Source organism: Schistocerca americana, chromosome 7 (genome assembly GCF_021461395.2).
Source record: "Schistocerca americana isolate TAMUIC-IGC-003095 chromosome 7, iqSchAmer2.1, whole genome shotgun sequence".
Taxonomy (NCBI): Eukaryota; Metazoa; Arthropoda; class Insecta; order Orthoptera; family Acrididae; genus Schistocerca; species Schistocerca americana.
The window spans coordinates 355,984,063-355,996,382 of NC_060125.1; the positions used below are offsets into that span (position 1 = coordinate 355,984,063).

The following is a 12,320-nucleotide window of genomic DNA, read 5'->3' on the forward strand; positions in this document are numbered from 1 at the left end:
AAACATTATGACATCATACTTAGTAGCTTGTTTGCCCAGTTCTGGGACAAAACGCATAACTGATTCTACGTATCAGAGATCCGACGGTTTGCTGGTAAGTTTGTGGAGGTATCCGGCATTAGATCTCTACGCACAGGTCACGTAATTCGCGTAAATAACGGACCGCTGATTTGGGTACGTGGTGATGGCGCCCGATAGCGACCCATGTGGGTTCCATAGGATTTGCATCAGGCGAATTTGGTCGCCGTCTCATCAACGTGAGTTCCCTATAAAGCTCCTCAAACCACTGTAGCACAGTTCTGGCTCTGAGACACGGACAATTATATTGCTGAAAGATGACATCGCCGACGGGAAAGACATCAAGCATGTAGGGATGTAGGTGGTTTACAGCTGTCAACGTGTCTTCGATTACTGCCACAAGTCCCATGCAAGCGCAGAAGAATGTCTCCCATAGCATAATACTGCTCCCACCGGCCTGCGTCCGTGGCGCGCTGCACCTTTCGAGCCGCCGTTCACTTCGATGACGGCTTTTGTGGAGACGACCATCAAGCTAGTGTAGCAAAAATTTGATACACCCGAAGAACCGACACATTTCCGTTGATCGGCTGTAGAATCCCGATGGTCCCGTGCCCACTACAATCGTAATTGACGATGTCGTTGGGTCAACGTGTGAACAAGTAGGGGTGGTCTGCTGCGGGGTTCCGTGTTGAACACTGTGCGATGAAGAGAGCGTTCCGAAACACTTTTGCGTGCACCAGCGCTGTTCACTTTCGGCAGTGATATCACAGATCACCATCTGTCCTACTTTACAGAGCAGACAAACTTACGAACCCCATGTTCTGTGAAGAGTTGTGGGCATCCAACCATTTAGCGCCTAGTGGTAATTTCCTTCCACCTCGTAGACGCTCACGACAGTAGCACGTGTACATTCGACTAGCTTTGCCGATACTCGATCGCAGGCTCTGAGTAATCATAATCTTCCCTTTGTCAAAGTCGCTTGACTCAAAGGATTTGCCCATTTGCGGCCCGTGTCTTCGCTAGGGTGATCCTCTGTTCGTGTCTGCTCACATACTTTTGTTACCGCGTCACTTGCGCGCAACGCCACCAGGTGGCATCCAACGCCGCGGTGGACAGTCGTCACAATGTATTGGCTATCAGTGGATCTACTGTGATTACATGAACCGGATAGGTATTATGTGGAAAATTAATACTGAAGGTGATCAATACCCACGTCAATACAACGTGAAATAATATTTCCTTTAACGGAAAACAGCGTATAATGTAAGTACTTTTCCCCAGTCCGCCCCCGGTAGCTGAGTGGTCATCGCGACAGAATGTCAATCCTAAAGGTCCGGCTTCGATTCCCGGCTGGGTCGGACATTTTCTCCGCTCAGGGACTGGGTGCTGTGTTGTCCTAATCATCAACATTTCATCCCCATAGACGTGCAGGTCGCCGAAGTGGAGTCAAATCGAAAGACTTGCACCTGGCGAACTGTCTACCCGACGGGAGGCCCCAGTCACACGACATTTTTATTTACTTTTCCTCAATCCTTTCAGTAGCCGACTTTCCAGCTTAGTTCCACCTTTCTGAGAGCTCATTGTGTGCATGTAGTAGGTATCAGTTTGCATACGTTTTCAGCGTATAAAAGTATTTTCTGTGTCTAATTAAACCAAAGATAAATGTGTAATGTGTTCCGTTCTGAAGCATCTGTTAGAACAAATACGTATAGTAAATTTCTGTAATTGTATACCTCACGTATCCCGTTACCCACTCTGCCTCTTTTCTTCATACTGTTCCCGTACTCCAACAGCAATTAGTATTCAGCATCTACAATCTCTAGTTCTAAAATTAAAAATGAAATGAAATGTGTGTGAAATCTTGTGGGACTTAACTGATAAGGTCATCAGTCCCTAAGCTTACACACTACTTAACCTAAAGTGTCCTAAGGACAAACACACACACCCATGCCCAAGGGAGGACTCGAACCTCCACCGGGACCAGCCGGACAGTCCACGACTGCAGCGCCTGAGACCGCTCGGCTAACCCCGCGCGGCTAAAATTAAAAGAATATTCGGGATTCTGTCCAAATCTCAGACTAGTTACAAGCCTGAAAGTCACAAAGAAAGTGTTAAAACTTGCGACACTGAGGATATCTGTACCAGACAAAGAGTCTCAATAAACATAGAATATAAGTGATATTTCAACGTCCGACGAACTTTTGGCTGTGCATAAAAAGATGGACAGTTAGCTGTTATAGTAAATACAAATTATAAAATTGCTTAACGATTTACTAACACCTATTATTTTTCATAAATTAAGGATAAATTAGAAAATTAATAATAAGTTTTATGCCGAGTTCAACGAAACGTAGGTGAAATGTAGAATATAGAGCAACAATTATAGCATGAACCTTCATTAGAACGAAATAAGTTCGAGCAAAGAACTTGTCTTAAGTTAACAAAATTGATATGGCTGTTTTGTTCAGCACAAGTAATGCCGCTACACAGTGCGGTAACCCTACGAAGCAATCCAGCTCATTCAGCGTTATGTGGTACCGATAACGATGGTAGCCGGCCGTGGTCGCCGAGCGGTTCTAGGCGCTTCAGTCCAGAACCATGCGGCTGTTAAGGTCGCAGGTTCGAATCCTGCCTCGGGCATGTATGTATGTGGTGTCCTTAGGTTAGTTAGGTTTAAGTAGCTCTGAGTTCTAGGGGACTGATGACCTCAGATGTAAGGTCCCATTGTGCTTAGAGCCATCTGATAACGATGGTATCTATGAGCTTCAGCAGGTAGTGAAACCTGTCAGGGGAATGGAAAGACGACTGAGAAGAATTACAGAGCTGTCAAGAATACTCCAAAAGGACCAAGAATGTCCTCTATATAGAACTACACAATCATAATATTTTGCAAAGAAATGTCGACGTCTATGCTACAGCAATAGTCATTTCTTATTTTTTGTTTACTGACATGAGTTCCAGACTCCTTGCTTACAGACGGATACTATCCGTCAGATACAACCTAAACTATTGATAATCTACAATCAGATGGTTTTCTGCATTCCACTGTACAAACATGTTGGGTTGGCATGACCATCACAGTCGCTCACTGCTGTGGCAATACTGAGGACGCTAGCGATGGACGATGATGAATTTTTAAATTTCCATTCTGAGGACAGAAGACAAAGAAATTGACATTCTGCATACATTTTATTTTACATTTTGAGCATTGTAGTACGTAACGTCGTCTGTTGCATCTTTTATCCTGTTAACAGCGAAAGACGTGTTTTGTGACATTTATTTTGCGTTGTGGGTGTTTCATTTAGCACTGCTTCCGACTGATCCTACACTATCTAATTGAGTGCAGTAAGGTGACCACTACCGAAAAATTTTCTATGTGCAGGTTTATTGGAAACATCTTAGTTCCTCCATCCACACAAACAGTACTAACAGATCAGCCCTTATTCTGAATCCCAAAACTATCACAACACCAACCAAACTTCTGCTAGCTGCCCTACTTTCCAGCCTATACTGTCGCGGAGATCTTTTCCCACTACTCTTCAAGATGCGACACTTTTTTCCTGTGCCCTACACTTCTGCAGAACCACTTCTTTTCCACTGTCTCCCTTCATGGGACCACATAAAAGGGTGATCGGGCCCAGACGCGTCGATTAAATCGCAGATCCCCACTTGAGACGAATTTTTTTTAGATACTAACCAAAGAGGCGACAACAGATCTTCCTGGATGTTCGCCATCCAAGTGCAGGCGTAGAAGGGCTCTACTTAATATTCACAAAAAATATGAGCATAGGCTTCAGCTTAGTACGGCACTTCCCTCCAGCGCTCTGTATTTCCCCCACTGTACACTGACAGCCCGGAAACCCCCACCACTATCGCTCTCGCACGCCTTCCCAGCCGACTGCGCATCTGCGCATCTACCAGCCACATTATTCTGCGCACACTTTACTAGCTTTCAGATCACAGAACACCAAGTTATAGGTGCAAGCCCGTGTTACGACACAGAAACAGAGAACGATAGCAGCGCTCCTAGTGGCCTGACAGTCAACTTTGAGTATGGGAAAATGCAGCGCGGAAATCGGTATTTTTGCTATGCGAAATACCTGATATTTTTCATTTATACGTTATTAGTGTGCCTCGTAGCCTGATGGTAAAGTGTGTACTTGGAAACGTTTGTGACCTTATAAAGTAATATATTTCACAAATCTCAATTCAAAGATAAGATTAATATCTAGTAGCTGAGATTGAGAGATGTAAAATTTTGTAAATGACATCTTGGTCGCCTTTGGACTGTAAAATTATTTTTTTGTAAAACCTAACATTGCAATTTCGACCGCGCGTTTATTATCAAGTGGGAATAATTACGCTTTGGCACCTAAAAAGCATCTGACATTGGGTTCATTTAAATCGAGCAGTTCACACAAGACTAAATAAGCACTAACAAACGTTGATCCACACAACACTATGCAATGAAACCAGCTTCTGTTTCATATGAAACAAAAACAAATATGGAATCATTTATTTTGCGCAATATTACGGATACGAGTGGAAATCAAGAAGAATATGAGTAATACATTTACAATGCATTTCAGAGTGCAACACACACGAGAATTTGCAAATAGAAACACAATGCGATGAACCCAACTTCGGTTTACTACGAAACAGAAGCAAAGATGGAAGACTTGAAATTACACAATAAGAAAATGAGATGTTGAAGAATTGATAAAACTGCAGCTCTCCAAGTGGCCCGACAGTGAACTAAAGTCGTGTTACCGGAAGTCCCTAAATGAGTTTCACCCCTTGGTCCAGATGTCATAACTAAGATTTCCCACAATGAATTGTTCAGCACTGTGATTGTAATGTGTATAACAAAGGAGCAGTTTATAACAACCAGTTACTTTTTCAGAGTTTCAGAATGACTTGTCCATCACCTGTTTTCACATCCATCTAGAAAAGCCAGATACATACAGAGGAAATAAGACCCTTTATAAATATGTGGTTTCTTGTCATCCCTCAATCGACTTTTTCTTTTTGTTAGTGTAGTTATAGAATCTGTATAAGCATATATGGTATACATAGTTATTAAGTCAGATACACATGTATGTTATTGGACAACAAATAATATGCAGTGTAGGGTGCTACGATAAATATTTTACAATATCAATGTATGCTGTTGTTTGTTTATTTGCAACATGCTCCATCACAACTTTTCGTAATACTGCATGTACGTATTGTGTGTGTGTGTGTGTGTGTGTGTGTGTGTGTAATGTTTGTGTTGTATGATGATGTGATGATGATGAAATCCAGTGCTGGCACATAGCCTACTCCCCGTGAATAACACCAAGGGGGCCGCCAAGATTAACGTTCCCATCCGATGGACGGATAACTGTCAAAAGAGACACTGCAGAGAGGTTGGGTATTTAAACCAGGACATTGGCGCAAAGTCTGGTGGTAATGAGCTTTATACGACCATCAAATGCTAGCAGCGAAAATTTTTTCCACCTCCAAGATTCGAACTGGCTTACCCCTGGGTCGAGCACCTCCACAAAAGCGTCCATTAACGACCTCGGTCAAGGAGGGAGGGGGGGAAGGGAGGGGGGTTGATGTATGCAGTAATTATCAAAAGTTCACCCTCATTTCATTTTTGTGTATTCTAATTTCTGTCACATCAGTTAACACAAGAAATTTATCGTATATTATTATGTAGATGTAAAATATAGTTTTAATTTAAATATAGACCAGTAGCAGCTATTCGTGAGTTGCTGTCAGGTATTACTTTTGTACATTTGATTAGCCTTAGACATAAATAAAAACTACACATAAATAAGTTTTGAAATCAGGTGATTTTTAATTCTCTATGGAGTATTTTGTAGAGAGTAATAAAGGAAAAAACAGACTACTTAAATTCTTCAGTGTTTTTATTAAGAATAACCTGAACTGGATGTCACAAGTTACACATTATGTTAAACGTCTAGACTTTGCAACGGCTGAAAGTGTGAAAATCATTTACTTTTCCTATTTCCATTCACTAGTATTACAGGGCACCTCCTACTGGGGTAACTTGTCACTGAGGAGAAAAGTGATCATTGCACAAAAGTGCATTATAAGCACAATATTTGTTGCTACGGTGACCATATTTTCTAGACCTAAATTCGAAACATGTCAAAAATTTTTAACGCTGCAAAAAAAATCTTAATGAAATGCAATAAAAATGAACTATCACTTGAACTTGCTGCAAAAAGTACGTTTATTTATATTTTATTAGTACCTCCTCAGCTGAACGTGTGCCAGTGGACAAGCTGTATTTATCAGTGTTGTGAATTTCTTCAGCATGTCTGTATCCTTAAACTGCATATGAAAAATTCAAAACTGTTTCACCATAATTCATATAATACTGAAACACAGTATAACGAAATGTAGTATCTCAGTACCCACCCACCCCCACCCCCACCCCTAGCCCCCAGTAATGCAATAGCCCTAAATATATGTGTTCATCACAAAGGGATCGAGTATTTCATCTCATAACATGTAACTAAGGCTGGAATAGTCAGAGTTCTGATGATTCTTGGCGTTACAAACTATTGCTTTCAATAAGAGGAATTCATATGTAAGAAAAAAATAAACTCCGTCCGAATAGACCACGAAGGCCCAACGGTACCGATCGGCCGCAGTGTCACCCTCAGACCACAGGCGTCACTGGATGCGGATATGGAGGGGCATGTGGTTCACACACCGCTCTCCTTGCCGTATGTCAGTTTACGAGAACGGAGCCACTACTTCTCAGTCAAGTAGCTCCTCAGTTTGCCTCACAAGAGCTGAGTGCACCCCGCTTGCCAACAGCGCTCGGCAGACCAGATGGTCACCCATCCAAGTGTTAGTCCAGCTCGACAGCACTTAACTTCGGTGATCTATCAGGAACCAATGTTACCACTGTGCAAAGCCATTGGCTAGTTCATGTGTACCAAAAATATTTGTTGTTGCTGTTTTGGTCTTCAGTCCTGAGACTGGTTTGATGCAGCTCTCCACGCTACTCTATCCTGTGCATCTTCATCTCCCAGTACTTACCGCAACCTACATCCTTCTGAATCTGCTTAGTGTATTCATCTCTTGGTCTCCCTCCACGATTTTTACCCTCCACGCTGTCCTCCAATGCTAAATTTGTGATCCCTTGATGCCTCAGAACATGTCCTACCAACAGGTCCCTTCTTCTTGTCGAGATGTGCCACAAACTCCTCTTCTCCCCAATTCTATTCAACACCTCCTCATTAGTTATGCGATCTTCCCATCTAATCTTCAGCATTCGTCTGTAGCACCACGTTTCGAAAGCTTCTATTCTCTTCTTGTCCAAACTACTTATCGTCCATGTTTCACTCCCATACATGGCTACACTCCATACAAATACTTTCAGAAACGACTTCCTGACACTTAAGTCTATACTCGATGTTAACAAATTTCTCTTCTTCAGAAACGCTTTCCTTGCCATTGCCAGTCTATATTTTATATCCTCTCTACTTCGACCATCATCAGTTATTTTGTTCCCCAAATAGCAAAACTCCTTTACTACTTTAAGTGTCTCATTTCCTAATCTAATTCCCTCAGCATCACCCGACTTAATTGGACTACATTCCATTATCCACGTTCTGCTTTTGTTGATGTTCATCTTATATCCTCCTTTCAAGACACTATCCATTCCGTTCAACTGCTCTTCCAAGTACATTGCTGTCTCTGACAGAATTACTATGTCACCGGCGAACCTCAAAGTTTTTATTTCTTCTCCATGGATTTTAATACCTACTCCGAAATGTTCTTTTGTTTCCTCTAGTGCTTGCTCAATATACAGATTGAATAAATCGTGGAGAGGCTACAACCCTGTCTCACTCCCTTCCCAACCGCTGCTTCCCTTTCATGTTCCTCGACTCTTATAACTGCCATCTGGTTTCTGTACAAATTGTAAATAGCCTTTCGCGCCCTGTATTTTACCCCTACCACCTTTAGAATTTGAAAGAAAGTATTCCAGTCAACATTGTCAAAAGCTTTCTCTAAGTCTACAAATGCTAGAAACGTAGTTTTGCCTTTCCTTAATCTTTCTTCTAAGATAAGTCGTAAGGTCAGTATTGCCTCACGTGTTCCAATATTTCTACGGAATCCAAACTGATCTTCCCCAGCGTCGGCTTCTACTAGTTTTTCCATTCGTCTGTAAAGAATTCGCGTTAGTATTCTGCAGCTGTGGCTTATTAAACTCATAGTTCTGTAATTTTCACATCTATCAAGACCTGCTTTCTTTAGGATTGGAATGATTATATTCTTCTTGAAGTCTGAGGGTATTTCGCCTGTCTCATACATCTTGCTCACCAAATGGTAGAGTTTTGTCAGGACTGGCTCTCCCAAGGCTGTCAGTAGTTCTAATGAAATGTTGTCTACTCGCGGGGCCTTGTTTCGACTCAGGTCTTTCAGTGCTCTGTCAAACTCTTCACGCAGTATCGTATCTCCCATTTCGTCTTCATCTACGTTCTCTTCCATTTCCAGAATATTGTCCTCAAGTACATCGCCCCTGTATAGACCCTCTATATACTCCTTCCACCTTTCTGCTTTCCCTTCGTTGCTTAGAACCATGTTTCCATCTGAGCTCTTGATATTCATACAAGTGGTTCTCTTTTCTCCAAAGGTCTCTTTAATTTTCCTGTAGGCAGTATCTATCTTACCCCTAGTGAGATAAGCCTCTACATCCTTACATTTGTCCTCTAGCCATCCCTGCTTAGCCATTTTGCACTTCCTGTCGATCTCATTTTTGAGACGTTTGTATTCCTTTTTGCCTGCTTCATTTATTGCATTTTTATATTTTCTCCTTTCATCAATTAAATTCAATATTTCTTCTGTTACCCAAGGATTTCCACTAGCCGTCGTCTTTTTACCTACTTGATCCTCTGCTGCCTTCACTACTTCATCCCTCAGAGCTACCCATTCTTCTTCTACTGCATTTCTTTCCCCCATTCCTGTCAATTGTTCACTTGCGCTCTCCCTGAAACCCTGTACAACATCTGGTTCTTTCAGTTTGTCCAGGTCCCATCTTCTTAAATTCCCACCTTTTTGCAGTTTCTTCAGTTTTAGTCTACAGTTCATAACCAATAGATTGTGATCAGAGTCCACATCTGCCCCTGGAAATGTCTTACAATTTAATACCTGGTTCCTAAATCTCTGTCTTACCATTATATAATCTATCTGATACCTTCTAGTATTTCCAGGATTCTTCCATGTGTACAACCTTCTTTTATGATTCTGTGCAAAATTCTACCAGACAGCTTCCTCTTTCATTTCTTTCCCCCAATCCATATTCACCTACTTCGTTTCCTTCTCTCCCTTTTCCTACTCTCGAATTCCAATCACCCATCACTATTAAATATTTGTCTCCCTTCACTACTTGAATAATTTCTTTTATCTCATCATACATTTCATCAATTTCTTCATCATCTGCAGAGCTAGTTGGCATATAAACTTGTACTATTGTAGTAGTACTACTCCTGCATTAAGTCTATTTCATTTTGTATTTATAACCCTGTATTCACCTGACCAAAAGTCTTGTTCCTCCTGCCAACAAACTTCACTAATTCCCACTATATCTAACTTTAACCTATCCATTTCCCTTTTTAAGTTTTCTAACCTACCTGCTCGATTAAGGGATCTGACATTCCACCCTCCGATCCGTAGAACGCCAGTTTTCTTTCTCCTGATAACGACGTCCTCTTGAATAGTCCCCGTCCGGAGATCCGAATGGGGGACTATTTTACCTCCGGAATATTTTACCCAAGAGGACGCCATCACCATTTAACCATACAGTAAAGCTGCATTCCCTCGGGAAAAATTACGGCTGTAGTTTCCCTTTGCTTTCAGCCGTTCGCAGTACCATCACATCAAGGCCGTTTTGGTTAGTGTTACAAGGCCAGATCAGTCAATCATCCAGACTTTTGCCCCTGCAACTACTGAAACTGCTGCTGCCCCTCTTCAGGAACCACACGTTTGTCTGGCCTCTCAACAAATACCCCTCCATTGTGGTTGCACCTACGGTACGGCCATCTGTATCCCTGAGGTACGCAAGCCTCCCCACCAACGGCAAAGTTCATGGTTCATGGAAAAAAATATTAAAAAAAAATATTTAAAATAACCAAAAACCATCCCCAAAACGCCTACCATATGTTACCAGTGTTGATGTGGTAAGATGACTGCTATACGTTGGCTCTGTATTAGTTCAGCCCACAGCGTCCGGTAAAGATTAGACAAGGTCACATAGTTCCGAAGAACTTAGCAACCAAAGATATTGCTAATCGTATACCTAAGCCTCTCGACTTTGGCAAGAACAAATGGCCCTCAAGTATGCAGTATCCTTAAATATATGTGAACTTCACCACAAAAGGATCGAATATTTCATCTCGTAATATATAACAGTGTGGCATGTGGAGCACACAATACAATCTGACACAATTTCGTGTGTAAAGATGACATATGGCGGTTGACAACACCCCAGCACAGAAAGATCTGACACTACCTGGAAGATTAAAAGTGTTTGCTTGCCAATGACTCGATCCTGGGACCTTTGACTCATGTGTAACAGTGTATTTGGGTACTGTTTGGTAACAGTAGAATCTCTTTATCAAATGCTTTCGCCAACTGAACTAAAACTAGTAGTAATACATAACGATAGAGGTGGAGTAAATCCCTAATTCGGGATAAATCATTTCAGATTGGAATTACCTTTGAAAAATTTGGTACACAGCTACAAATATCATGACTGCCCCGAAAAAAACCCTTGAAGTTAACTCTTTAAGCAACTGAGCACACCGACAACAGTTTCACAGTACATTTTGTTGTTAATAACAAGTAATAGTTTGTAGAAAACAGCAACTTGCATAAATATAATGTTAGAAGGAGACAATAATTGTATCAGACATCACTCAGTCTTAACATGAACGAAAGAGGCATTCAGTTGATGTAAATAATTTAATAGATAATAAAATTAACTTCAAACACAAACGGAAATCACACCTGCTTGACAGCTCCTTCTACTCCATAGAGAAAATTGTGAACATGTAGCAGTATGGTGTGTGTATTAAAAAATGTTGCCATATTTTTCGCTGGTAAAGTATACTGTAATTGTAAAGCTGGCTGTCACTGACCATCCACTTGCATCTAAGTAGTACATTACGTAGATGGTTATGAAGACATCCGAAACCACAAAGTTTAATTAAGTAAAACTGAAAACGTTACAGTTTTACTATCATTTCCTGCATTTGACTACTATTTTCTTTTGCTAAAATTTCTATGAATTGCGATATGTTCACACATTGTTACTAGATTAAATTGACAATGTGTAATACCTCATTAAATACTAAAGACGTGCTGTAACCGACATGCCACAGTGTCCTGTGTTGGATAGCAGCAGCGAAGCACAAAATGTTTCTATGGAGCCACTAATGTATCGCATTTTTTTCGATTCCAGGGAGGCAACAGGGAAACTGCTGGCGCTCTCGAACCAAACCAGTATCAGATGCAACTGAACAGAAGCTGCCGGCAGACCCGCAAGTGAGAGATGTCCATATGACAGTTGAGAATTCCAAGGAGCAATCGGGGTTCAACCCAAACGAAGTCGTGCATCTTTAGAGGTGGCAGGGGGAGTACAAAAATTTTCCCTGTTTCTACTGACGACATCTACAATTCCCTACAGAAATGGATATTGAGATACATGCATACTTTGCTGGTCCTTATACTAGCTGCAAACGCAATGGTCAGATTTGTACTGTGTGAAACATATTGGGAATGTCTATGGTATCAACGTCGTCTGTAACACTCCTGCATAAGTGCAGGTATATTTACATTAAAAAAAAAATACAAAATGCAGAGCATTGATAAAAACCTCACTGTGACGCAGGTTTGCATAAAAATTCGAAGATTCCATTACACCATGGAAAAAATAATTCGTAGGTAATTGAACCAAGAGACTTGCTAAATAATTTCCTTTTATTCTTCTTAAAGAGAGTTGAGTTAAGCACGAAGTGTTCGACCAGCGAACGAGTGAATGATCATCTAGTCCCAGTTTGGGTAGTATGCATGGACAACAAACAAACGGAAGAATGCATAGAATCCTTGAAGGGTCTTCGCTTGCGTTGCTCATTTCTCAGGCCAAATATATACAAACGCAGCCTAGACGGTCGTTCTCTTGCCTGTCCTTTCTGTAACACGTGATTTAGAATTGTCGTGCGTTTTCCTTTATGTTGTTGTTTCTATTGTAGTCTGTAGTCCGAAGACTGGTTTGA

General features: G+C 41.3%; 1 protein-coding gene across 1 annotated transcript in view; it reads left to right on the plus strand.

Annotated features, from left to right (window-relative positions):
- Positions 1 to 11,919, plus strand: part of LOC124622926 (nose resistant to fluoxetine protein 6-like) — a 206,631-nt gene extending 194,712 nt beyond the window's left edge. The window contains exon 12 of the mRNA XM_047148716.1: positions 11,507 to 11,919. Coding sequence (XP_047004672.1) covers positions 11,507 to 11,667 — 161 coding nt within the window. The 3' untranslated portion in view covers positions 11,668 to 11,919. The remainder of the gene's footprint in view (positions 1 to 11,506) is intronic.
- Positions 11,920 to 12,320: the final 401 nt, after the last annotated feature.